General features: G+C 62.7%; 7 protein-coding genes across 7 annotated transcripts; 6 read left to right on the forward strand and 1 right to left on the reverse strand.

Moving 5' to 3' along the window:
- Positions 1–754: 754 nt before the first annotated feature.
- Positions 755–2929, forward strand: F751_5935 (UDP-glucose 4-epimerase 5; the record flags this gene model as incomplete). Its single annotated transcript, XM_011402585.1, has 6 exons — positions 755–797; positions 951–1090; positions 1251–1300; positions 1507–1844; positions 2191–2456; positions 2714–2929. The coding sequence occupies 6 exons, from the start codon at positions 755–757 to the stop codon at positions 2927–2929; spliced, it is 1053 nt and encodes a 350-aa protein (XP_011400887.1).
- Positions 2930–3240: 311 nt separating this feature from the next.
- F751_5936 (AdoMet-dependent rRNA methyltransferase spb1) lies at positions 3241–6407 on the forward strand (the record flags this gene model as incomplete). The annotated part of the gene is made up of 5 exons (XM_011402586.1): positions 3241–3376; positions 3487–3585; positions 3783–5584; positions 5877–5962; positions 6152–6407. The coding sequence occupies 5 exons, from the start codon at positions 3241–3243 to the stop codon at positions 6405–6407; spliced, it is 2379 nt and encodes a 792-aa protein (XP_011400888.1).
- Positions 6408–6682: 275 nt separating this feature from the next.
- On the forward strand, positions 6683–7444 carry F751_5937 (Putative rRNA methyltransferase; the record flags this gene model as incomplete). Its single annotated transcript, XM_011402587.1, has 2 exons — positions 6683–6801; positions 6991–7444. 2 exons carry the CDS (start codon positions 6683–6685, stop codon positions 7442–7444), a joined length of 573 nt encoding a protein of 190 aa, XP_011400889.1.
- A 1026-nt stretch (positions 7445–8470) lies between these two features.
- Positions 8471–12593, forward strand: F751_5938 (ABC transporter G family member 22; the record flags this gene model as incomplete). Its single annotated transcript, XM_011402588.1, has 11 exons — positions 8471–8803; positions 8970–9573; positions 9825–9984; positions 10215–10302; positions 10433–10678; positions 10843–10954; positions 11119–11233; positions 11432–11605; positions 11841–11926; positions 12079–12277; positions 12452–12593. The coding sequence occupies 11 exons, from the start codon at positions 8471–8473 to the stop codon at positions 12591–12593; spliced, it is 2259 nt and encodes a 752-aa protein (XP_011400890.1).
- A 3908-nt stretch (positions 12594–16501) lies between these two features.
- Positions 16502–18958, forward strand: F751_5939 (Pentatricopeptide repeat-containing protein, mitochondrial; the record flags this gene model as incomplete). The annotated part of the gene is made up of 7 exons (XM_011402589.1): positions 16502–16531; positions 16645–17008; positions 17263–17415; positions 17595–17704; positions 17972–18349; positions 18567–18671; positions 18803–18958. The coding sequence occupies 7 exons, from the start codon at positions 16502–16504 to the stop codon at positions 18956–18958; spliced, it is 1296 nt and encodes a 431-aa protein (XP_011400891.1).
- A 427-nt stretch (positions 18959–19385) lies between these two features.
- On the reverse strand, positions 19386–20199 carry F751_5940 (hypothetical protein; the record flags this gene model as incomplete). The annotated part of the gene is made up of 3 exons (XM_011402590.1): positions 19386–19640; positions 19801–19919; positions 20034–20199. 3 exons carry the CDS (start codon positions 20197–20199, stop codon positions 19386–19388), a joined length of 540 nt encoding a protein of 179 aa, XP_011400892.1.
- A 590-nt stretch (positions 20200–20789) lies between these two features.
- Positions 20790–26279, forward strand: F751_5941 (Uncharacterized protein C24H6.11c; the record flags this gene model as incomplete). Its single annotated transcript, XM_011402591.1, has 14 exons — positions 20790–20877; positions 20935–21011; positions 21292–21597; positions 21736–22006; positions 22281–22416; positions 22621–22834; positions 23105–23206; positions 23342–23450; positions 23655–23715; positions 23902–24007; positions 24274–24544; positions 24795–25189; positions 25472–25738; positions 25941–26279. 14 exons carry the CDS (start codon positions 20790–20792, stop codon positions 26277–26279), a joined length of 2742 nt encoding a protein of 913 aa, XP_011400893.1.
- Between the last annotated feature and the right edge of the window lie 111 nt (positions 26280–26390).

A 26390-nucleotide genomic window follows, 5' to 3' on the forward strand; every position in this document is an offset into this window, starting at 1 on the left:
GACCTGCTGGCGAGTCCGGGGACGGGTCCCGCGGGGGGTGGCGCAGCGCGGCGCCGGCCCCGGCGGCGGCGGCGGCGGGGACCCCCTTGCCGCCCCCCTGTCCCTGGGAGTCCGTCTGGAGCAGGGCGCCTCCCGTGCCAGAAAACAGGGTGTCCTGCTGCCTCGCGCCGGCCCGCTCGCCGATCTTCCTGCCGCTGAACAGGGCGCTGTCCATGAGCAGGGTCCGGGAGTGGGACAGCGAGCCCCTGGCTCCACTGGCCAGGCCCAACAGACAGGCCAGCGCCCCGACCACGACGAGTGCTGTCGGGGCGCGGCCGCGCGCATTCGCCATGGCCTTGTGCCTGCTCAGAGGTGGGCTCATGCCCTGCTCATGCACCTCATCAAAGTGTGTGACAGGCACGGGGCCCGGAGACGGAGATCACTTCCGAGACCGTTGGTGGCCCGCGGACGACACCGAGGGCCTCGGAACTTGTGTTTAGATTGATGAAATACCACGAGGTAATCGTTGGTGGATCAGCAGTCCGTTTGCTGAGACAGCAAAGGCCCCTGATTCATCACCACTTCCGCAAACCCCACCAACGAATTCAACTTGCAGCGAGGGGGGACATGGGTACCGTGAACGTACCTTGCGTCGAACCTCGACGCTCAGCGATCACCCAAACTGTAAAGGCACATCAATCTAGCAAGTATAAAATATCTTGCTACATCTCCCCATCACTGTGACTTGCGCGCTTGCTCTCCCTCAAAGTTCCAGATGGCGAAGAACGTGTTGGTGACGGGCGGAGCGGGATTCATCGGTGGGTCTCGATCCCCGGGCCGCCAATGCACCTTCAATCTAGGATCTGGCCGTGGCGATTGCCTCGAGCAGCTGGGTCGGTGTGGTCGAGAGGCACGCTGTACGCGGTCGCCTACCCCCTCTACCGACCTCAACCCCGTTGACCTTTCCGCAGGATCCCACACCTCGCTGGCTCTCCTGGAGCATGGCTACAATGTGACGGTGATCGACAACCTGGAGAATTCCAAGGAGGAGGCGTTTTACCGCATGAAGGAGCTGGCTGGGGACCGCAAGGATGCCCTCACCTTCATCAAGGTACAGGGTGTTTGGGGGGGGGGAATGTGCGGGGACGGGTAGGGACCTGGCCGGCCCCATGGCTGCACAGGTGGTGTGCCTGCATGGGTGCATCGCGGTGCATCATGTGTGCAGCGGCTTGTCCCCCCAACCACGTGGCGCCGTGCATCCACCCCTGCAGGGCGACCTGCGTGACTTTGCCACCCTGGACAAGATCTTTGCCGAGACCAAGTGCGTCTCCGGTGGAGGGGTGGTTCTTGCAGAGCGGTGGTTTCCAGCGTGCCCAGCGACGTGCGCCCCGCCGTGTCCTCTGGGCGAGCGCTGGGCCTGTTGAGCATGGCATCCACCGCAGGTCCCCAACCCCATGCCATGGCCCCCCGTCCTGTGACCTCCACATCCACACTCCCCTGCCCCCTTCCCACCCCCAAAATACCCAGGTTCACCGCGGTGGTGCACTTTGCGGCTCGCAAGTATGTGAACGAGAGCGTGGAGGACCCGCTTCGATACTACGACCACAATGTCTGCGGCACGGTGAACCTGGCCCGCGCCATGCAGAAGCACGGCGTGAAGAAGCTGGTCTTCTCCTCCTCCTGCACCGTGTACGGTAACCCCCAGCGCGTCCCCATCGACGAGAGCCACCCGCTGTGCGCCGTCTCCCCCTACGGCCGCACCAAGATCATCAACGAGGACATCTTCCGTGACCTGCACGCCAGCGACAAGGAGTGGCGCATCGTCCTCTTGCGCTACTTCAACCCCGTCGGCGCACACCCCTCTGGTGAGGGGGGAAGGGGGGGCCATGGGGGCGTGCAGGGAGCGTGGGGCGTCATGCCTGGGCTCAAGACCATGGGCGGTGGTGTCACGGGTGTCCTGTGCACCCTGGTGCGCACGTGTCGAGCTCGCGGCTGCCGGGGGCACCCGGGACAGTGCTTGCGTCGCGGCTGCTCTCGCCTGCGGCATGATCTCCGGGCGAGGTCATCCCTGCCTGCCGCCTGATTCCCACCCAGGGTCTGGGCCTGGTCATGGAGACCCGCCATCTGTCCACGGACGCCGTTTGCCCCATCTTTTCCCCCTGGGGAAGCCCCTTGCCTCGAGCCCCCCCCCCACGTCTTCCATTCCTCAAGGTCGCATCGGGGAGGACCAGGTGAAGCTGAACAACCTGATGCCCTGGGTACAGGCCGTGGCCCTGGGCCACCGCCCCGAGCTGGCGGTGTACGGCACCGACTACGCGACCGAGGACGGGACCTGCGTCCGCGACTACATCCACGTCATGGACCTGGCGGAGGGTCACGTGGGCGCGGTGCGCAAGACCGAGGAGACCGAGGGCCTGGGCACCGTGGCCTACAACCTGGGCACGGGCAAGGGCACCACCGTCCTCCAGATGGTCCACGTGAGTGGGAGAGGAGTGATGCATGAGGGTGATTTGGGTGGCACGAGGGGGAGGAAGGCGGTGGGGTGGGCGCGGAGGGGCGGCATCGCGAGGCCACGCTGTGGGTGAGGTGGGAGTGTGCGCCTGGGGGGCCTCCAGGCACCCACGCGGGGTTGAGCGTCTGTCGAAGCAGGCATCCCGAGTGGCAGCCCTCACCGCCGACCCACGCGTATTTAAAGCCCCCTCCCTTTCACCCCCCTCAATCATCTGCTTTGCAGGGTTTTGAGGCGGCCAGCGGGCTCAAGGTGAAGACCAAGCTGGTGGGGCGGCGGCCGGGCGACGCCGAGGCGGTGTGGGCCGCCACCGACACCGCCGAGCGCGAGCTGGGCTGGAAGGCCAAGCTGACGGTCAAGGATATGTGCGAGGACCAGTGGCGCTGGGCCTCCAACAACCCCGACGGCTACGACACCGCCGCCACCGCTGCGGCACGCTGAGCGCAGGCGAGGGGCGGAGCGCCCGTGCCTGCGCCTCCGGTGCGTCACCCTGGACGAATGAACTGCTGAGCCTGTAAGCACGACTCATTTGAATGGTGAATGAAGAGCGATGAGCGCGCTGAGGGTGTTCGAATGATGCCTGCGTGCGTCCCTCCCCCACCACACCAACACCCGCAGCAGGCGCCGCATCTTCGGGCTCCGCCCCGGGCGCGCGCCTGCCGGCATGAAATACCCCCTCTCGCCCTGCTTGCCCCGCACAGCCACTCTGTGGCGCCCTCCTGTTGAGCCCCACACCCTAGTACTGAGACACCATGGGGCAGAAGAAGAAGCTGGGAAAGACGCGCCTGGATAAGTTCTACTACCTCGCCAAGGAGCAAGGCGCGCAGGTGGCGGGGGACGGGGCCCGGCGCGAGGGAGGAAGCGAGATGCATGCCATTGCCCTTCCATGTGTGAAACTGCGCATTTGGTGCATGGTTGCATATTGCGGGGCGCATGCTGCAGGGTCCTCCTGCCGGCTGAAGCCCCAGCCTCAACCCACACCGCCCTCCTCGCTGCAGGTTTCCGGTCCCGCGCCGCCTTCAAGCTCATCCAGCTCAACCGCAAGTATGACTTCCTGTCCAGCTCCAGGTCGTGCCTGGACCTGTGTGCCGCCCCAGGTGCGCGTGTGAGGTGTTTACTTCTGGGGCTGGACAGGAGGCCCCCCCACAAGCCGAGGACTCTGGAAGGCGACACCAGCATGCGTCCTCGCTGGCCTTCCACTGTGCGATCCATTGTGAATTTTGATTCTATCGTGTGGTCGTGTAATTCCTCCCGCCCTGACCCCTCTCCCCTCCCCAACCCCCCGCCCCGCCAGGCGGCTGGCTGCAGGTGGCGGTGAAGAACATGCCGGTGGGCAGCCTGGTGCTGGGCGTGGACCTGGTGCCCATCCGCCCCGTGCGCGGCGCCCGCACGCTGATCGGCGACATCACCACCACCGAGACGCGGGCCATGCTGCGCCGAGAGGCGGCAGGCGCGCTGTTCGACGTGGTGCTGCACGACGGCGCGCCCAATGTGGGCGGCGCCTGGGCCAGCGAGGCGTACAGCCAGTCGGCGCTGGCGCTGGAGGCGCTGCGCCTGGCCAGCGACACGCTGGCCCCGCGCGGCACCTTTGTGACCAAGGTGTTCCGGTCCAAGGACTACACGCCGCTCATGTACGCCATGAAGCAGCTGTTCCGCAGCGTGGAGGCCACCAAGCCCGCCGCCTCGCGCTCCACCTCCGCCGAGATCTTTGTGGTGTGCCAGGGGTACAAGGCCCCCGCCCGCATCGACCCGCGCCTGCTGGACCCCAAGCACCTGTTCAAGGACGTGGCGGAGGCTCCGCGCAACGCGGGCCCCGACGCCCTGGTCAAGCAGAAGGTCACGCAGCGCCGCTTCCGCGAGGGCTACGAGGACGGCCTGTCCAGCCTGCACCGCACGCTCCCCGCCGCCGACTTTGTCCTGCTGGACGCGCCCATCGAGCTGCTGGGCAAGTACACCGTGCTGGACCTGGGCGCCGAGGCCGGCGCCGGGGGCGAGGGCGAGGGGCGCGAGCTGGCGCGCTTCGTCGCCGACCACCCCGCCACCACACCCGAGGTCAGGCTCCTGTGCGGCGACCTGCAGGTGCTGGGCCGCTCCGAGTTCAAGCAGCTGCTGAAGTGGCGCCTGACCCTGAAGCGCGACCTGGCCAAGCGGGCGCCGGCGGCGGCCGAGGCCGGGGCGAGTGTGAAGGGGGCCGAGGACGGTAAGACCGCGGAAGACGAGGAGGAGGATGCGGAGACGCGTCTGCTGCGCGAGATGGGGGAGATCAAGGACCGCATGGAGCGCGTGGCCAAGAAGGAGAAGAAGAAGCGCAAGGAGCTGCGCATGAAGGCGCGGCTGCGCTCCGCACAGATGGCTGAGGCGGAGGGCATCGGCGAGGATAATGGGCCGGAGAGCATGTTCTCCCTGGCCTCCATCAAGGGCAGCAGGCAGGCCGTGGAGCGGCTGGCGGCGGCGGGCGTGCCGGATGCCGAGGATCTGGACTCCGGGTCCGAGGCCGGGGACGTGGCGGAGGACCCCGGCACCGAGTCCGAGGTCGACTCGGAGGACGAGCAGAGGCGCTACGACGCCGTCATGGACGAGTACCTGGAGACGTCGTACCAGTCGTGGAAGGAGCGGCAGCGCATCCGGGGCAAGGGCGGCGCGGCGCGCAAGCGGCGGCGCCGGGTGGGCATGGAGGGCGACCTGTCGGAGGAGGAGGAGGAGGGGGCCGACGCCGGGGACGAGCCCGTGGTCCTGGGCGGGTACAGCGACGACGACGACGACGACGATACCCCCGGCGACGGCGGCGGCCTGGTCGTGGAGCTGGACGAGAGCAAGGTGGGGGTGGCCACCAGCGCGGCGGCTGCCGCCGCGCAGTGGTTCAGCCAGGACATCTTCGCCGACGCCGACATCAGCGCGGCGGCGGAGGGGGACGATGCAGGGGGCGCGTCGGGAGACATGAGTGGCGTCGAGGCCGCGCCGGCGCCCGCTCCGGGGGTGAAGAAGGCGGGGCAGCAGCGTGCGGCCGTGCCCGCCGCGCCCGAGCCCTCGGACGCTGACCCGGAGCCCCTCACAGGCGGGCGCTCTGGTGGGGCATCTAGGGCGGGGTTCGAGGAGGTGCCTGCCAAGGACTCGGACTCGGACTCGGACTCCGACTCCGACTCCGAAAACGAGTTGGAGCTGCTAGACGACGATGCCAAGGTGGGGCGAGCATCATTTGTGGAGTGCGGCAGTCTCGTGGGATTGGTGTACAAGCTCCTGTGGGGGTAAGGATCTCGGCACCGTTCTGCATCCCCAGGGGAGGGAGTGGGATCATGGGGGTCAATCCAACTGGGTCTTGCACCGCGAGTCTGAGGTAGCTGAAAGAAGATAAAACATGTGGTTCCATATACCCACTACCTCCCCTCAGGCCACGATGATGGCCCTGGCCAAGAAGATGCTGCGGCGCAGGGTCAAGGACGACATCGTGGAGGCGGCCTACAACAGATACGCGTTGTGAGTGTCGCGGCCAGTGGGGTGGGAGGATACTCAGGCAGGGCACCTTTACGTGGGCTCATTTATTGGCAAGGAGGCGAAGGTGTGATGGTGTGCCTCTCCTCAATGCATTCACAGTGGAAGCATACAGTGACTCCCAATAGGGTCTCTGACTCAAGATTCCTCCCTTTCCACTGTCTTCACACGCAGCCACGACACGGGCCTGCCCAAGTGGTTTGAGGAGGACGAGAAGAAGTTCATGCGCCCCGCGCCCCAGGTCACGCCCGCGGAGTACAAGGAGGCGCGGGAGGCGCTGCGCAGTGTGGACGCTCGGCCCATGCGCAAGGTGGCGGAGGCCAAGGCGCGCAAGGCCAAGCGCCTGGGCGAGCGGCTGAGCCAGGCGCGGCAGAAGGCAGAGGCCATCGCCAAGTCGGAGGACGGCAGTGCGGGGGCCAAGGGCATCTAGGGCGGGGTTCGAGGAGGTGCCTGCCAAGGACTCGGACTCGGACTCCGACTCCGACTCCGACTCCGAGAACGAGTTGGAGCTGCTAGACGACGATGCCAAGGTGGGGCGAGCATCATTTGTGGAGTGCGGCAGTCTCGTGGGATTGGTGTACAAGCTCCTGTGTGGGTAAGGATCTCGGCACCGTTCTGCATCCCCAGGGGAGGGAGTGGGATCATGGGGGTCAATCCAACTGGGTCTTGCACCGCGAGTCTGAGGTAGCTGAAAGAAGATAAAACATGTGGTTCCATATACCCACTACCTCCCCTCAGGCCACGATGATGGCCCTGGCCAAGAAGATGCTGCGGCGCAGGGTCAAGGACGACATCGTGGAGGCGGCCTACAACAGATACGCGTTGTGAGTGTCGCGGCCAGTGGGGTGGCAGGATACTCAGGCAGGGCACCTTTACGTGGGCTCATTTATTGGCAAGGAGGCGAAGGTGTGATGGTGTGCCTCTCCTCAATGCATTCACAGTGGAAGCATACAGTGACTCCCAATAGGGTCTCTGACTCAAGATTCCTCCCTTTCCACTGTCTTCACACGCAGCCACGACACGGGCCTGCCCAAGTGGTTTGAGGAGGACGAGAAGAAGTTCATGCGCCCCGCGCCCCAGGTCACGCCCGCGGAGTACAAGGAGGCGCGGGAGGCGCTGCGCAGTGTGGACGCTCGGCCCATGCGCAAGGTGGCGGAGGCCAAGGCGCGCAAGGCCAAGCGCCTGGGCGAGCGGCTGAGCCAGGCGCGGCAGAAGGCAGAGGCCATCGCCAAGTCGGAGGACGGCAGTGCGGGGGCCAAGGTGAAGGAGATTGAGAAGCTGTACAAGGTGGCGCGGGGGCGGGGGCGGGGCAAGAAGAAGCCCTCCCGCTCCGACCAGTACAAGAAGAAGGGGCCGCCCCTGGACGCCCGCATGCGCAAGGACAAGCGGGGTACTGACCGGGCGGCCGCCCGGAGGGGGGAGAAGAAGCCGAGCAGGGGGGGCAGCCGTGGTGGGAAGAGGCGGTAGGGCTGTTACCTGTATTGCCTGCCCTCTGCTGCGCCGCCCCAACCGACTTTCGCCACAAGCTTGTACATTACGATGACAGACAGGGGGGTCCTCCATGGGTAAGCCAGGTTGATTCTGGCGAGTCAGGAAACTCGGTTTTGCCAACTGACTGCTCATCATGTTCTTTGAAATTGTTGAATCTGCTGTTGGATGGTGGCTGGAGCGCCCACCCTGCTGGCAGATGTTCACGCTAGAGAAAGCTGATGAAGTCTTTGGGATGTGGATCGCACCGAGTGTTCTTCCAGACCTTTTCATGTGAAACTAGTCTTCGACACAACAGTCTCTGCTATGGCCTGGCAGTCTTTCCCTCCAATGGCATCTGGCATCTGATGCGCGCAAGTTTTGCACATACAACCATTGTGGCACGCCATCAGCAGTTCAATCGAGCACAGTGTACCCAAATGCTACCAGTAGCAGTCGCTGACATGTATACGGGGGTTGTACGAGAGCCGAGCCGTGCATGGGCCCAACCGTGCACATCTAGCCAGTCCGTATCCCTGGCGGCTGACCAGGAACCCTCCGGCGAGCACGGTGACAACTGCGCTCCGCAAGAATCCCCCCTTACCATCCAAACGGAATTGGTTGTGTACTTAAACGTGAGTGATGCGCAAAGCTACCGCCTGCGTGCACATAAACCTTTCATTCATCGAGATCAACCATGGGTACGGCAGCCATGACCACTTAGTCGGTGCCCGACTGCTGTCGGGCCTGCACAACGCGACAGACCTTGCAGACCAGACAATCAGCGACCTGTAATGTTGCTCAGTGTGCTCTATGAACCACATGGGAATCTTTCTTTGGGAGTTCGGACACTGTCGCACAGAATCCCAATCGTTTTGAAGCTGCCGCGAAACGAAAAAACATGTGTGACGATTACGTCACTGTGTGTGAGTGCGCAGCAGACGGGCCGAATGAACGACTGGGCACAATACGGGAGGGTCAACACGGGGATAGCCCATATTATTTCAGTCTGATAATATTATTTCCATGGGAATCGACGAGGATCAGAAAGCCCGGGAGGCTGGGACTCCACGGGTGGTCCCGTCGGGGACCAGCTACGGGTCCGACGGTCACAGGAACGCCTCCTTCCTGGAGCGCACGCACACTGTGAAGCTGCAGATCGGCCAGACAGATATTGGAAACCTGTCCATTATCGAGTCCATACCACCGAACAAGCGCGTGGTGGTGCAGATCAATGCTGTGAGCGCACATGTCCCCAACTTCTTCTCGGGGCCCTCCTGGACCTCCAAGCTGAATCCCGCTACATGGCGGAAGAGCAGCGCGGCCACGCCCGTGGATGACCGCCCCACCATGCGACAAGTGCGTATCCTGTGTCACTTTGGCGTCCCCCAGTACTGTGTGCCCTGTCGTATTCCATGAACCGGCCCATCGGTTGGCTGGTGTGGGTAGCCACATCCCCCTCACCACTTCTGGATGAATCCAGCTCATCCCCCTCCCACCTTCCCACACCACAACCCCCTCACAGATCCTGTTCGGCATCCAGGGGCGCATCGAGCCAGGCGAGGTGCTGGCGCTGATGGGCCCCTCCGGCTCGGGCAAGACCTCGCTGCTGTCCATCATGGGCGCGCGCGCGCAGAAGCTGATGAAGGTCAGCGGCAGCGTGACCTTCAACGGCGCGCCGCTGACCAAGCGCCTGAAGCGCCAGGTGGGCTACGTCCTGCAGGACGACCTGCTGTACGAGTCGCTGACGGTGGAGGAGACGCTGGGGTACGCCGCTGCGCTGCGCCTGCCACGCGAGATGTCGGCGGCAGACAAGGCCAAGCGCGTGGACGACGTGATCACCGCGCTGAGTCTGGAGGGGTGCCGCAAGACTGTCATCGGCGGCTTCTTCCGCAAGGGCATCTCCGGCGGCGAGCGCAAGCGCACCTCCGTCGGGCACGAACTCCTCATCAACCCCTCCATCATGTTCCTGGACGAGCCCACCTCCGGGCTGGACTCCACCACCGCCATGCACCTGCTCCAGATGCTGCAGTTCCTGGCCAAGGGCGGCCGCGTCATCGTCACCACCATCCACCAGCCCTCCTCCCGCATCTACCAGACCCTGGACAACCTCCTGCTCCTGTCCCAGGGTGAGTTGTGTGTTGGTTGTTGGGGGGAGGGAGGGCGCGGAGAGGATGGTATCCTCGAGTGGCCGGCAAAGGGGTCTACATTTGTTGCAAAATACGGGTTGTTGATCTCTCCAGGGGCCTAGCATTGCCGCTCTCCTTTGTGCTGCATGGGGACGAATGGTGTGCATCAGGTTTAGGATGATCTTCCGGCTCAGCTCGAGGCCCTGTGGACAACAACCTCCCGCCCATCCTACCACAAAACCCACTCACAGGGCACTGCATGTACCACGGCAAGGCACACCACGCCGTCGACTGGTTTGACGCGCTGGGTTACACCCTGCCCTACCGCGTGAACGCCGCAGACTTCATCCTGGACCTGGCATCCGCCGATGTGTCCACGGAGGGCGGCCGTGACGGCGAGGAGACGCGCAAGTGAGTGGGTTTTTAGTTTCTTGGGGGGGGTCCTTGTTGTGTGTCAGCTGGGGATTGACAGTTTGAAGGGATGCGCTCAGAGTCTGTGCTACTGAAACTTGTGTCGGGGCTGCAGGCCGTGGCAGGGAAGGGCTGGGTGCCAGATCAATGGAGCTCACCGCTGGCCTCCAAATGCTCGCTCAGCTTGTTGATCCCCTGTCTCCAACCCCCCCCCCCCCCAAAAAAAATAGGTACCTGGTGTCCTGCTCCGAGCTGTTCATGGCGAAGCACCCCATGGAGGGCTTTGACTTTGATACCGACAAGGAAGACCTGCATGAGGTGAGGTTGGGAGGGCTATCCTGATCCTTAACAAACTCAGCCCCTCTTGGATGGTGTTTGTGCACATGAAACTTGGCGCTCAAACTCCTGGACGCCACCTCACCCTGTTCCCCACTCATACATCGATCAGATCCGAGAGAAGCTGGACGGTGGGTCCCCAGACGTCAGCACCTCCAGCCTGGACCCGGTCGACCTGAATGGCGGCAATGGCCTGGAGAAGAACGGGCAGGGGAGCATCAAGGCACTGCATGTGGTGGCAGAGGAGGGCGGGCAGGGAGGTGAGGACGCAAATAGCAACGAGCACCGGTGGGGGGCTTCCTACAAGGACCAGCTCAAGATCCTGTTCCAGCGCTCGATCCGGACCCGGCGCTTTCAGGTGCGTGATTGTGTTCCTGTCATAGCGGTTGATGGTGTTGTGCAGTTTGAGGGGGGTGGGAAGGGGTTCCTGCGTCATGCTGTTTTTGTATGTGGCATGTTGCCAATGCATCATCATGTCCCTTTGAGGAAACGTGTACAACTTGTGTCCATCTCCTTTCACAGAACTTCTCCGTGCAAGACATCGCCCAGCTGATGGTGATCGCCGTGCTCTCCGGCCTCTTCTGGCTGCAGAAGGCCCAGGACGACACCCTCCTGTCCGCTCGAAACACCATTGGTGAGCTGGCATGCTGGCAAAAGGCAGGGAATGTGGGCTTTTCATAGTACGCATGATCAATGTAGTCTCCTGTACGACCAAAACTCACAGCTGCTGTCAGATTGTGTTTGCGCACAGCACAATAAAAAGCCTGCCCACTCCACAAACTCTCTCCCACTCCCCAGGACTGCTCTTCTTTGAGATCATGTTCCTTGCCTTCCGCATGCTGTTTGTGGCGCTGTTCACCTTCCCGGAGGAGCAGCGGATGATGCTGAAGGAGCGTGCCAGCGGCATGTACAGGTCCGCTGTCCGGCAGAGTGTCGTGGGAGGGGTGGATGGGAGGTGTAGTTGTGTGTTGATTGAGGATCTGGGGGTGTGCGGAGGGTCAGTGGCGCAATAACACCGTGGACGGCACCTGTTGGGCCGTCCTCAGCTGAGGACATGGAGGACGAGATCCCCAACCCACTTCTGTCTGCCGTCCGTCTACCCCTCCTGCAGGCTGTCAGCCTTCTACTTTGCCAGACTCATGTCCGACTGGCCCATGGACTTCACCATTCCCACCCTCTTCATCATCGTCGTCTACTTCATGGGCGGGCTCCGGTACACAGCTGGCGCCTTTTTTGCCAACTACTTCACTGTCATCCTGTCCATGCTGGTGGCCCAGAGTCTGGGGTGAGTTTACCGAGGGGTTGCGTGTGGTAGTGTGGTAGGGATTTCGAGGGCCAGATTGCTCTTGGATGACCATGAAGCCTCTGGCAGTATTATTTGGCACTGGCTGTCACACTAGCGTGGGCTGTCTTTGATGGTGGCAATGCCCTGGCGGCTAGGGAAGGCATGGACCTTGATGGGTGGCGACATTGTTTAAAGCTCCATCCCCAATGAGTCAACCCGTCTTCATGTGTTGCAGACTGCTCATTGGCACGATGGTCATGAACCCCAAGACGGCACAGACCTACGCCACCATCATCATGCTGGCCATGGTCCTGACAGGAGGTGTGTCGGGTGGCTCGCTGGCGCGCGGGGGCATGGCTGAACTCTACATTTGTTGCGTTGTTGTTTACACACTTGCTGCCACTGCGTTCCAAGAGGTGCATGTGCTGCTTGTGGGCAGCCCCAACCATTTCACCCCATCCCACACTGCAAAGGCTTCTTCGTCGTGGGCCTGGCGGACTGGATCGGCTGGCTCAAGTACCTCTCATTCATCTACTATGCGCTGGGCATGGTGCTGTACTTTGAGTTCCAGGGGCGCACCATATACAGCTGCATGGAGCAGGGCACCGACACCTGCGTGCTGACCAACCCCAGCGACCCTAGCACCAGCCCGGAATGCACCCCGGTCACCAAGTGAGTGCTGCCGTGTGGATGCACGACCAGGGACAGCGGGGTCCACTGCGCTGTGCCTGCTGCTGTGCTTTGCCAGGGAAGGAGCTGCTTTCTGGAACATACTGGAGCTCCTTGTCCAAGGCGTCCTCCCGACCAGCACCACCCCACCACCACCACCTCGTCATGCAAACACAGCCTGCAGGACTCGCTGCAGCTGCTCCAGGACCCCAACAGCCAGGGCGAAGCCATCCGCAACGGGTTCATCCTGCTCGGCTTCCTCATCTTCTTCCGCGTCTGGTGCTACTATGCCCTGCGGAGCAAGACTGCGGGGTTGTGAGGGCCCTGAGGCTCGTCCCACTCTTCACGGAACTGTCGGAGCAGGGGGTCCAGCACGCCGCAGCCGCACCTGCAGCGTGGGCGGTGCAACCCCCGTTCATCCCAACTCTACACGTGTTCTCAAGGATGTATTGATCCATTTGTCCAGGAGGGACACCTCCGTACCTCACCTTGATATCCCATCCTGTCACCCAACCCTTGTACCAGAGACTTCTGCGCATGCCAGTGCTCATCAATGCATGTCGTCTGCAGAACCTGTGTCACCTAGGCACCCTGCAGCCCGGCTTCATGATGATGTTGAAAATATGAAAGTTCACCAGCAGCTATTCTCGAACCTTGCAGTGTGCAAGGTTCAGTGGTTATTTGGTTCGTTGCCTGGGTTCATCCTGTTTGGTAGGTCAGGGGTATGGCAGGAGCAAGAGGCATGCCAACCCATCACACAGAATCCAGTAATGGAAAATCATGTCGGCCTGACGAGCTTCCGTTATATCGGCGCAGTGTAGATCATGCACCCCTTTCACAGTCGCCTGCATCGGCAGTGCCACCCCTGGGGCTCAGTACCTCCAGAGCAGGCGTAGTCCTGAGATACTTGAGCAGCCTTGGACAGCACCAAGGGCGACTGGTTATACTGGTTCCTCAAGGCAGCGCCCTCTACATATTTGGCTCAACCCCACCCCGGAAGGGTTGCATGTAGATGGTGCAGTATCGAGGGACATAGATGAGCTGTGGGAGTCCAAGACAAAATCTTGTTTGCATGGGAATAGCCACATTGGTCTTACTGCGCATCAATAAAAACTTACAGACATTGTTTTGCAATGATATGAAGATGGGTATCACAATACGTTGCCGATTGAGGAGGCTGCCTTGATTGAGTTATTCACCGAGTACCATGGCAAACTGCCCACGTGCGGGCGCCTCGAGTTCAAAATGCATCCAGATCGTATTCGGACCCCACCCCAGGGAAGCTTCAAGATCGAGCTGCAGGAGGGAGGTGGATGGTATCATCTAGGTTGTGGTGTGCGATCTCCAGCATCAGTGTCTCATGAGATCCTTCGAAGGACTGGTTGCGGTAGCGTTCCAGAGGGTTGAGGTGCCAGACGCTGGGCCCAGCACCAAAGTACAATGCCGGTGCTGCAACTGCATCATCACCGCAAATACAACAAGACAGAGAAGGGCATTTCATCGGCGTTAAAGATGTCAGGAAGTGCCAGAATATGCCGCCAGACCTTGCGGAGGCGGCCTGCCATATCAGAAACTCTGGCCACATGGAGAAGCGTCCCTATAGCTATTTGTTACCGGCTCCGCCGCTGACAGCCCTGGTACAAGCAGCAAGCCCTTGAAACAGGGAGGATTAGAGGACGCACTGAAAACCCAGGGAATTGCACAAGCAAGGGGTACTATTGCCAGGTTCTTCTCCCAGGAGGGCATCCCCTTTGATAAGGTGGGATGACACATGTAGAGATCGCTCTGGAGATGCTGAGCAATGCCCCATCCCAGTCACTGGCTGTGCTTGGCTTCCCTTGCAGGTGGAATCGTCTTCCTTCTGTAGAATGATGCAGAGACTCGCGGACATTGATGGCGATATCCGACTCCCGACGTACAGCGAACTCTGCGGGCCATTGCTGGCCAAAAACGTTGAGAATCTCAAGAAAGAACTCCAACCTTTGATGCGTGCTGAGGAAAAAGAGGTAAGACTTCAAAGGCGTGACTTGCACAGACAAGAATGAGACCTTCTCCAAACAGTGGAACCTGTTATCCCCAGTTTCTAAGTCCACAGGGCTTAGCCCTTGTCATGGATGGCTGGCAGGATGCAGCAGATAGACCAGTGCTGGACTTCTTTGCAATGACGAGTGCGGGGGGGCGTTTCACAAGGAGCACTGATGCTGCTGATGGCTGCAAGACTGCCGAGTACTTGGCAGATCAGCTGGAGGCGGTCATCAAGGAGATCGGAGTCAAGAGTGTAGACCTGATGATCACCGATAATGCTATTCCTTGCCAGCTGGCGGGGGCCATCATTGAGCAGAGGTGAGCCCTGGCTCTGGGGCATGGTAGCGGAACTGCCTGGAGACAGACATTGCGGACTGGGAAACCATGGTGGCCCCTCGCAGGTATCCCAGCATCCGATAGACGCCATGTGCGGCGCATGCCGTGGACATCCTCTTCAAGGACATGAGCGAGATGTCTTGGGTGAAAGGGGACTTGTACCCATGTCTCAAGCTATGCATGTTCGTGTATGACAACCCTACGGCTGTGCGTTGCCTTTGAGATTCTTCTGACAGCCTGCCGGTGAACTGTGGTGAGTGTTTGGCGATGCCCAGTTTTGTGACTAGTGACCTGAGTCTCGGCAATGGAAACACCAATCCTGTCAAATCACTCACGATCATGCTGTAGGGGAGACTCATCTGACGTCCAAGTATTTCATGCTGGAATGGCTGCTGGAGAACCTGGAGAACCTGCAGGAAATGACTGCGGCAGCTGACTGGCAGAACTGGCTTTACGGGATGCCTTGGACTGCGCGGCAAGAACCGGACGAGATTGCCCAGCTCATTCAGAGCCCTGGGTGAAAGGGTCGCGGTCAAGCCCTTCTAGAGCTCATCAGGTACGTCAATCAAGGATGTGGGACATCCTTAAGAGGATATAAAAGCTCACTTCCCCCCTTTGCTCCCTCCCTCCAGGCCTCTCATAGACTTGTTGCACCTTGTGGCTGAAGACAGTGCCTGCACCGGTGTCCTCTATCGTCCGGTATGTGAGGTAGAGGACAACCTTGCCAGCACAGAGATCATCCCACACGCCGAAAGGCAACAGGTGCTGGCAGCTTTCCAACTGTGGACGAGGAGGTCCATCACAGACATACACCTGGCAGCGCATGCTCTACATCCCGAAAACTTTGGCGTGGAGCTCTCAGTGGAGCTCAAGGATGGCCTTTACAGGGTGTTTGAGCACTTCTACCCAGATCCCAGGGAGAACACCGCATTGCATCGGGAATTTGTGGGAGCTCCCGACAAACTGGAGAGAAGGCAACATCTACAGAGACCGGGCACGAAACCCCATCTTTGGTGGAACCTTGTGGGTGGCAGCCACAGGCATCTGACGCATGTGGCCGCCCGGCTGCTGAGCAAGCGCTGCAGCACTTCAAATCGCGTATTGACTTGCAGCCATACTCTTTCCATTCAGAGCAAGCTCTGCGCTGGGTTACCCATTAACCGTGCACTGGTCTTGGTCTACATTATTGCCAGTTCTCATTTCATTGATGCTCTTGAGGTGGTGAATGCATTCCGTGAAGATGATGAACCTGTTGATTGGCTCGCCCTGCCCTCCACTGAATTATGTTCAATTGCGAGGCGGTTCGCCTATCCCATCCTCCTACTGTACATGAAGGGAATACCATCAACTTAGAGCCGACAACACTCGGTAAAAATTCAATCATTGCCGAAACATAATCGTTAACAAAATCCCCGCGATAATGGCAAACCAAACCCCAAAGGTGGATTTTCCTGTGCCGAGCTGCATTTGGTTGCTTTGCTGGAGTGGGAGTCGATGATAGTCATTACGGTCTGGTAAGAAGTTTTGGGGCGCAAACAAGGTACCGATGCGACGCTGAATTGCGATATGGATGCCAGGGCGCGACATGCAGATTTACGAAGCACGAGCAAGAATGTCAGGATTCCACGCAAAACCACAGATGCACTTGCACGAGTTGTTACCGTGATATAATGCTCGAATTTTGAGACACAGGCAGTCTCGAGAGGCCCAGCACTTCCGGGCAGCATCATGGCCGTGTGGGTGCCCCGTGAGGGAATGCACAAGCCCATGCACAGTTTCTGAGCCCTGCATTGGTCATGTCCAGAATTGTACCGTGGAGTAGAGGTCTTGTATATACATTTGGACCACGTCGTCTCCCTGGCCTTCATGGTGACAAGCTCGGGCCGGGAGTCCAGCGTCGCAACAATGCCAGGCCCCATGCCCAGCCCCCCACCCTCCCAACACTCCCCGGCCTGGCCACGGGCCCCGACCAAGCGGCACACCGCTCCACCGGCACGAGCAGCCCGCAGACGCCCCCTCCCGACCTGCCCGTCCTGACCCCCCCTCCCGACCTGTCCGCCCTGACCCCCCTGCTGACCAGCCTCCTGGCTTGCCGCGCCCCGGCCCTCCCCCTCCACCAGCTGGACCACAAGTCTGTACACTGGCTCCTGCGCCAGCTGGAGGCGCGGGGCGCAGCCAACGCCGCGCTGTGCCTGTTGTGGAGCCTACCCCCTGCCTCCCGCCCCGCCCCCGTCGTCACGCGGGTCATGCAGGTCTGCCTGGGCCAGGGCTCCGACGCCGGCCCCGGCGCGGTGCTGAAGGTGTGGCGCCAGCTGCGGCTGGAGGGCCTGGAGGCAGACGCCACCTGCTTCAACACCGTAATCACCGCAGCAGGTGCATCGGATGTTTTACTCTTTTGTTTGAGAAGGATTGCATTGGGGTGATTCTCCAGGACACCGAGCCAGACCTCGTCGGCGTCAGCCCCGCCCGGCGCCGCCTGGGCTGGGCATGTTCGTCCTATCCATGCTGTGCCCCATCTGCTGAGTGGCGCGGTACGGAAAGAAAGGGCCAGAACTCACCCCAGGTCTTCTCATATTCCCAGCCACGCCTGTATCGATCCTGCCACCCACACTCCTCACCCGTCGCAGGCCGGGCGCAGCGCTGGGGCGTGGTGCGGTCGGTGCTGGAGGACATGCGGCGCGAGGGCGTGGCGCGCGACGTCTTCACCTACGCCGCCGTGCTTTCCAACTGCCGCGACGCCCAGCACGCGCAGCGCTGGTTCGACGGCATGGCGGCGCACGGTGAGGCCCGGGCGTGTGGGGGCTGTCTTTAGAGATGTCGGTCCGATGGTGAGTGTGTGAGCACAGCTTGGCGGCGTCCCCGCCAAAGTCCATCATCGCCCCTTCAACATTGATATCCCTTCCACATACCCTCTCACCGCCCCTTGATCCCTCACCACCACCGCCACACACCTCTGCAGGCGTGCAGCCCAACGTGCGGCACTACACCGCCCTTATCAACTGCCAGCGGCGCTGGGGTTCGGCGGGCGACGCGCTGCGCACCTTCGAGGCGATGGGTCGCGCGGGGATCGTCCCCGACGGCCCGGCTTACACGGCGGCCATTGCCGCGGCGGCGCGCCTGGCCGGCTGGCAGCGTGCCTGGGCGCTGCTGTCTGACGCGCGGCGCGGCGGCGGCGCCGCCCCCGTTCGCGCCTGGAATGGCGTCATCTGCGCCTGCTCGCGCGCGGGGCGGCTGGACCGCGCGCGGGAGGCGGCGGCGCGCATGCGCGCCGCGGGCGTGGCGCCCACCGCCGCGACCTACAACGCGCTGATCGGCGCGTGCCGTGCGCCGGGGCAGTACGCGACCGCGCGCGAGTACGAACGCGAGATGGCGCGCGCGGGGCTGCCCGCCGACGACTTTACGCTTTCCGCGCTCTTTGGCGCCTGCGCCGCCGACGGGCAGTGGGAGGCAGCGCTGGACGCCATGCGCGCCGCGCGCGCCACGGGGCGCCGTCCAGGTGTGCAGGCGCACAACGCGCTGCTGCGCACGCTGGCTGGCGGCGCGCAGTGGCGCCACGCGCGCGCGGTGCTGGAGGGCATGGCCGGCGGGGAGGGGCCGGCGCCGGACGCCGCCTCGTTTGCAGCCCTGATCCTTGCGCTGGAGCGGGGGGGAAAGTACCAGGAGGCCTGGGAGGCGTACAACCAGCTGCAGGCAAGAGGGTGTGGAAGTCTATGTGTGGGATGGTGGGTGTGGGTGGGAGGAGGGTTGATAAAGTGGCTGCAAGGGGCCCTGATGAAGCTTTGGCTGAACTCAGGAGGGTGTCTGGCGCTGTGGGTGCCTGAGTGCACCTGCGTGACAGGTGCTGCTCAGACGTGAGGGGATCCTCCTTTCTTGGCCACCTGCACCATTTGCTTGCCGCAAACAGCCTCGCCACCCAAATCCATGCGCACAGGCGCGGGGCCTGAAGCCGACAAGCGACACGCTGTGTGCGCTGCTGAGAGCCTGCGAGGCGGGGCAGCAATGGGAGCGCGCCATCGACCTATTCAACCAGCTCAAGGTGAGGGCGAGCTTGGAGTGGAAGGGAGGCGTGCTCTGTAGGGTCGCTACCCATGACAAGTCCTCGGGGCCCTCACTGTCACATCTCCCCCCCGTCCAACACCCACTTTCCCATTTCCACCCCGCGCGCAGGCCCAGGCCCAGGCGGAGCTGCCGCCCTCGGGCATGGCCCTGCGGTCCATCCTCTACTCCATGCCCCTGCTGATGCATGCGCTGCCGCCAAGCCTGGTGGCCACGGCTCGAGCTGCCGTGGAGTCTGGGCGCAAGACGCGAGCGCTGCTGGACTAAGGGGACGGAGGGTCGTGGGGTTTGGTGCCCGGCTTGCCGCACGCGGTGTATCGCGGGCTGTCGGTCTGATGGGATGAGCCCTAGAAGTGTGCAGGCCCCGAGTCACAACAGGAGCCCATGCCTTCTGACCAACTGCCGCTTGGCTTTCAATGGTGCTCATGACTGGTTGCTCAAATCGCTTCGGCAAAGCAGAAAAGGCAAAGCGTAAGATGAAAGCGAGCGGGGTGAGCAAAGAGCTTGTCACTGCAAAGCACCCGGGGAAAAAAGCACATGCATCTCACAGCCGAGGCTGTGGATTGGCTTGACTTCAGAAAGCATGGAGAGGCTGAGCTCCGTGGCACAGGCTCTGAACCTCTGCCATCGAGCAGCCCCACAAAAGGGACGAAGGGCCTGCAATGGCCCCCCTCAACACGATGTCAACACGATGTCAGAAGCAGGACTCCTGGATGGCGGTGATGACATACAGACCGGTCCAGTAGGCCACAAGCAAGCCCAGGCCTGCTGGCCCCTGGGCCCACACCAGGATCGCAGCCGCCCACACGCTCAGCACACTGCCCACGTACTGGGGGTGGGACACGACGTTGAAGGGGAAGCCCTCCACCCAGGGCACCTTGTGGCCCAGCTTGAAGCCATAATACACCCCGGCGTGCCCGATTGCGCGGTAGATGCCGATGTTCAGCGCCTGGCATGAGGGGGCGGGTGAGGGTGGGGTGCTGTGAGCCGCCTCAGGAAGGGTTTGGCACGATGCACATCCTCCCGTACTTGAAACAGCAAAAAATACTACACATGTCGTCCCTGGCCGCCTAGGAACCTCCCCATGGCAAATGGCATGCCCCCAGTACCTGGCCGGCAGCCAGCAAGACCAGGGAGATGCCAGCCGCAAAGGGGGAAATGCTCCCCAGGATGACTCCCTCAGGCTTTTTGACGCTGTACCAGTAGATCACCGAGGAGAATTGCAGCACTGCAAGCTCCAGAGTGAGGTGAGGGGTGCGCGGCTGTGAGCAGGTGAGGCCACTCTCCAGAGAGGGGTTCCAGCAAAGTCGGCCACCACTGGCCTCACCCCCCGGCGACGTACCCTTGAGGAGCCAAGCTGCTGTTTCAAATCTTTGAACAGACTTCTTTCCGAACGTTTTTAGCCATGTCGAGCTGTTGAACCAGATGTAGGCATATAGGAGGTGGGGAAGGGCTAGGGTGGTGATCACATACCAGTCCTCGGGCGTCGCGTTGCTGATCGACGACATCGTGGATCTCAGGTGATCCAACTTCAATCCAGGCTTACAGCCTTGCGGGTTGGATGCCTCTGCCTCTTGATCAGGTGGGTCGAAGGGGTGTATCCGAATCAGGGCGCAGGCGCCGGCGGTGAGTAGAGGTGCTGGAGTATGAAGCGGCGCAGCAAGGAGGGCAACTTCATGCATGCTCAGGTCAAGACAAAACAAAGCCTGACAGAATTCCCTCGCCATTGTTTTTCCTTGAATCCCATCTCCTATTGTAGAGGCAGCATCGCAAACAAAGTTGTAACTTGTTGAAGTGAGGCTCTGGAATATATACACCTTACTACTTTGATGGGTGAAAATATGCACTGCAGATGCGCACCTCCTCGCATTGTCTGGCATACCCAATCAAGGCATGATTGCGTGTGCCCACCTTGACAGGCTTCAGGTATCATAAAACCGGCTTGCTGTCACCAGGGACTGGCGGGAAGGCCGGTGCTGCTGTGGTGGTGAGTAAGGACCGATCTCCCATCGCAACGTGCAGAAACGAGCCGAGAGTCTGGGTAGCATCTCACCTCCTGTTCTATTTACATCATCCATTACAAATGTAATCGCATCGCATGACATCCAGGGACCGCCGCACGCTGCCCACCTCCCCCTTCGACGGGGGAGGTCCCCAGGCGCACCCCATTCCGATCCGCAGTCCGGGTGGGAGCAGTCCAGGCTCATTTCGTAGCCCACCCTTCGGTCAAGATACAGCATCAGATACAGGGCGCAATGCCGCCGGGTCCTATGGCACGCACGCCTTCCTGCTGCAGGGCACGGGGAGCTGGCACCCGGCGGTGGGATCTTTACAGTCCAAAGTACAGGCCTTGCAGGTGGGCAAGGGGCGGCACGCTAGAAGCCATGGGATGCATATGCCAGAAGCTGGCGTGGCACCGTGCAGGGATGCACGGCGTGCTGATGGGAGGAGTGCTGCGCCGGATTCGGGGGAGCAGCACACCGAGCTAGGGTTCCGAGAGAGGGAGGCCGGGCCCGGCGCCCAGCGGCGGGAACCCCAGGGCATTACGACATGCCATGCATGCAAATCTCCATGCCTCGTAACCCCTGGCGTACCCGCAGGAGAAGGCCCCGGAGTCGGCGCTGACGGCCTCCCTGCTGCAGGACGAGGAGGCTTGCCCCGCCAGCCCGCCCGAGGGCGCCTGGGCGCCCTCCAGCCCCCTGCACCCCGCCTCCAGCCTCATGCGCTCCACGAGCCGCACCACGCGCCTGCTCAGCACCATCCAGGAGGAGCAGGCCGCCGTGGAGGCCAAGGTGGCGACGGCGCGCCGCGCCCCCACCCCCGCCAGCAAGGCCATCGTGTTTGGGCTGGTCAACGCTGTGGCCGCGGTGCCCAGCTTGATCGCCTACGCCGCCATCGTGTTCAAGGTGGGGAGGGCGTCGAAGGGTGGAGGGGATGAGTGTGATGCCAGGCCCTGGGGAGCGCCGAGTTCCCCCCCTGCCCTTTGGGAGGTCACCTGCAGCTCCCCATCTCAAGTCTTCATCTTCCACTCCGACTCCCCACAGGACCCGATCTACACCCCCTACCTGGACCTCCTCTGCAAGTTCTTCTTCGTTTCCAGTGCCGTTCACCAGCTGGTTTTCGTCTGCCTCTCCGCCCTGCCCTTTGCCATCGGCCAGGTCCAGGACGTGGGCCTCATCTTCATGTCCGCCATGGCCACGAGCATCGCGGGCCTGGCCACTGCACAGGGACAGGGCGCTGACGTGGCGCTGGGCACCAGCCTGCTGACAATGACCATCAGCACCACCGTGGTCGGCATTGCCACCCTCCTCGTCGGTGAGCAGGCGGCGAGGCGGGAGGGATCCAGTGCATGTACTTTGGATGCGGTGGGTGGGATGAAGGGGTTGAGGAGTGTGGATGAGAGCCCACGCAGGCGCCTTCGGCGATGGGCGCGTCACAGGCCACCGAATGCACCCTGCACTGTGCGACGGCAATTCCGGCGCTGACACACAACCTTGGGGCGGGCGGTGTGGAGGTGCACCTGCTCGCTGGCGCTTACTCTGAGGCATAGAGGACCCAATCCTTTCCCACTCCCGCCCAATCCACCCAGCGCGGTACAAACTGGCGGAGCTGGTTCAGTACCTGCCCCTCCCCGTCATCGGAGGGTACCTCGGCTTCGTCGGCTACTTCTGCATTGCCTCGGGTCTGGCGCTGGCATGCAGCGTTAGCATCGACACGATCTCCAGGTGATGCCCTCGGGGGGGAAGGCGTAGTGTACTCTGTACGCCTTTCTTAGCTCTCGGCCTGTCAAGTACACGAGAAAATGGTGGGGAAAGGGGTCGCATATCCCACCGCAAACCCAGTGTATGCTCGGCAACTGGGGCATCATACTGTCACTGAGTGGGTTGCCTCCCTTTCAAGGCCCCTCCTCCACACATCCTCGCTCTCAGCTGGGCCAACCTGGCGAGCGTGGACGCCCTCACCAAGCTGGTCCCCGCCGTGCTTTCCACGCTGGCCATGATCATGACCATGGAGCACTTCAACCACCCGCTGGCGCTGTCCGGGGTGCTCACAACCATCGTCCTCGCGTTCCACGCGGGGCGCCTGCTGCTGGGCTGGAGCCTGGAGGACGCCATGGACAGGGGCTGGGTGCTGAGGCCGGCGGTGAGCTTGGTGGGGGGGGAGGGATTACGGTGCGCAACCTTCCCATTATGCATGTGGGGTGACGCTGCAAGGGACCAGGGGCGCTGTGGGATGGACCTTTTTCTTGGGTGGGTCTGCCAACCGGATGTAGCAGACTTTGTCGCCGCTGTGTCCTTGGGCTGGTCTGAGGAGGTGCAGCGCCCTCATTCTAACAGATGCGGTCCGTCGGACCCACTCGATCCACGGATGCACCTGAATGATACCCCCCACTCCTTGCAACCCAATTCCCAGGAAGGTAAGCAGGAGTTCTGGGAGCTGTGGTCTCTGTTCAACATCCATGACTTCAAGCTGGACGGTATCTTGGTCTCGGCGGGTCTTGCCCAGATAGGCAAAGTAAGTGGGGCGAGGGCTGCATGCTATGCGCTTCGTGATGGGTTCCCATGTTCCACAGGGGTCATGAAAGTGGGAATACGCCACAGCCGGGCCCCTGCTCCACCAACCACGCCGTGCCTCGCGCTTGCCCCGCAGCTGGCGGGCCTGATCCTGGTGGTGTGCTTCGGCAGCTGCATGGACGTGGCTGCCATCCAGCAGGACCTGCCGGAGCGCATTGATTTCGACCACGAGCTGGTCACCGTGGGTGAGCAGGGGATTGTGGGTAGATAGGGAGAAGAGTGTGGGAACACGGTCTTCTTGATGGGGCAATGGCAGGGGGTGTGGGAGGGGGTCATGGGCGGATGTGGGAGACAGCTTGGCAATAATATCGGGGATGTATGTGCCAGCCCGAGGCATGGGCCATGCCCTCGAGAGTTCCCCGGCTCCAACTGCCCTTTCAATCCCCCAGGAGTCTCCAATGTGATCACCGGGCTGACTGGCATTGGGTACTGCGGCAGCTACATCTTCAGGTGAGGCAGCGTATGTCAGAGGTCCGGCTTGCCCTGGTTCCTCATTCAGGAGCCTGTCCAGCCCCAGATGCCCGTCGGCTCAGAATCCAGCGGTGGACTCGCGGCCTGCTGCTGATGGATGTATGGCTAGGTTCGCATCCCAGGGCCTACCCCACCACCCCTCCCTTCCCTCTGTCCACCCAACAGCCAGACCATCTTCACGATGCGGGCGGGCGTCTTCAGCCGCTGGAACGGGATCATGGTGGCGGCCGTGGAGCTCACCATCTTCCTCCTCCCCTTCTCCATCGTCCAGGTATGCGGGGTGGCGTTCTTTTGTAGCCAAGGACTGCAGTGGGCTCAGTCCTCGCACTCTGGGCCTTCCGCCGGGATGCATTTGGAGCTGCGGGTTGCATCCTGCCGCCTAGTTGTTTGCATTTTGTGTATCACGCCGACCAACTAGTCAAGGACGCAATGACGACCCCTCAGTGCATTTCCCACAGACTGCTTCCCCGCCACTCCCCATCAGCCCTCCTCTCCTCCAACCCTCTTCCCCTCCCCCACCCCCCCCCGCAACCATAGTACATGCCCAACTTCTTCTTCGGCGCGCTCCTGGTCTGGTTTGGCGTCGAGATCTCGCGCGACTGGCTCTTCCTTTCTTTCTACAAGCTGACGCGCATCGAGTATGGCGTGCTCTGGCTCACCTTTGCCTTTGTCATGCAGCTGGGCCTAGAAGGCGGCATCTTTGCCGGCATCGTGCTGGCCACGCTCTACTTCACCTACGCCTACGCCCAGAGCCAGATCAGCGGCCTCAGGATCTTCCACACCATGACCAGCAACGTCGTTCGCACCAGTGAGGGGGGCGACGGGGCCTGGGGGCGCGGAGGGTGGGGAGCGACGGGTTTGCTGGATTGCATGCGCTGCCCTGCACACTGCAGCGCATGAAGCGCCACAATCAGTCGCTGCCTCATGCAGCACTCTCCTCCCCAAGTGCCCTCCCAGTCTGCAATGGGGGTGACTGCTCAATGTCCCTCAAACCATCTCCGTCCACTCTACCTCCCCCCCCCCCCCCCCCCTAAACCCCCTTCTGCGACATCCCACAGTGGACCAGCAGGCGGCGCTGCAGGTGTTTGCGACGCACTGCGTGGTCGCCCGCTTCCAGGGCTTTGTCTTCTTCGGCTCCGCCCACGCGCTCAGCCGGCGCATGGACGTGGTGGCGGGGGCGCTGGTGTCCGACCCCAGCGCGGGGGACGCCGACGCGCCGCCGCCCGCCGAGCTGGCGCTGGCCGAGGCGGCGGCGCGCACGGGCGAGGCCTTCTCCGGCACGCGGCACACACAGGCGGTGGCCGCGCTGCGCGCGGCGCCGCGCTTCCTCGTCCTCGACTTCACGCGCGTGCGCGGAATGGACGCGACCGGCGCGCGCACCTTTGCCGTGCTGTGCCGCGACCTGCTGGCCCTGGGCGTGACCCCCCTGCTGGCCGCGCTGGACCACCACGGCGTGCGCCCGCTGCTCGCCGCGCACGGCGTGCCTATGGGCCGCCGCGCCTGGCCGCCCGAGGTGGGCGCCGGCGCGGGGGCCGGCGGCGACGGCGCCGGATCTGAGTCCGCCGCAGGCGCCGGCGGCGGCTGGGCCGACGCGGCTGGGCCGCTGCCCTCGCACGACTCCGGGTCGCTGGCGGAGGTCATGCGCCTGCCGCACGCGGCCTGGACCGCGCTGCCCCCCGGCGCCGAGACGGCGCGCGGCGGCGCCGACGCCGCGCTGGTCTTCGACGGACTGCAGGCCGCGCTGCGCTACGCGGAGGACCAGTATGTGTCCACCGCGGTGCGGTACGGGCTGTGCCGCCCGCCCCTGGCGCGCCTGACCCTGGCCGACCTTGTCCGCGCGCACCTGGACAAGCTGCCGGTGGTGGCCCCGGGCGCGGCCGACGACGTGGCCGCCACACTGGTGCAGTACCTGGACAGCAGGGTGCTGCAGTACGGGGAGGTGCTGTGGAGGCTGGACGCGCCCGCGCAGCAGATGTTCATCGTGGAGAAGGGGTCGCTCAGGGTGAGCGGCGTTTGTGGGTGTTGCGGGGCGGCGCTCGCCTCTCCTGGTGCCGGGATCTGAGCCGCGCCAGGTGGTGCCCATGCTGATTGCCCCCATCGCCGGCGATGGGGTTGAGATGGCCAGCCTGGGTCGGTCCCTCGCAGGCCCGCCCCGAGCACTGCCGACTCATGCTCCCCCCCTTCACACACCTCCAATCACCCAGGTGGACCAGCACCGCTTTGGCGCGGCGGCGGCAGCGGACCGCGCCGAGGACCCCGACGCCGGGGTCGTGTCCGCCGAGGCCGCGGGGCGCTCCTTCGAGCTGGGCCCCGGCTGCGTGGCGGGGTCCACCGACTTCTTCCTGGCGCGGCCCCACGGGTCGCAGGCGGTCTGCTCCAGCCCCGTGGCGCGCGTGCTGGCGCTGACGCGCCAGGGCCTGACGCGGCTGGCGGCCGAGGTGCCGCAGGTGCTGGCCGTGCTTCAGGTCATCATCATGCGCGCCAACACGCTGGACCTCACGGTCGCGGCGGAGGTGGGGCATGCGGGGCAGGTTGGCGACTGAACGAGGCGCGGGCCGAGGGGGCGGAGGGAGCGGGGACCCTGCTGGGTCGTGTGCCGGCCTCCCTGTGCCTGGAGCAGAGCAGGGCCGAGGGATGGCCTCAGACACCTGCCT

Source organism: Auxenochlorella protothecoides (genome assembly GCF_000733215.1).
Source record: "Auxenochlorella protothecoides strain 0710 unplaced genomic scaffold scaffold77, whole genome shotgun sequence".
NCBI lineage: Eukaryota > Viridiplantae > Chlorophyta > Trebouxiophyceae > Chlorellales > Chlorellaceae > Auxenochlorella > Auxenochlorella protothecoides.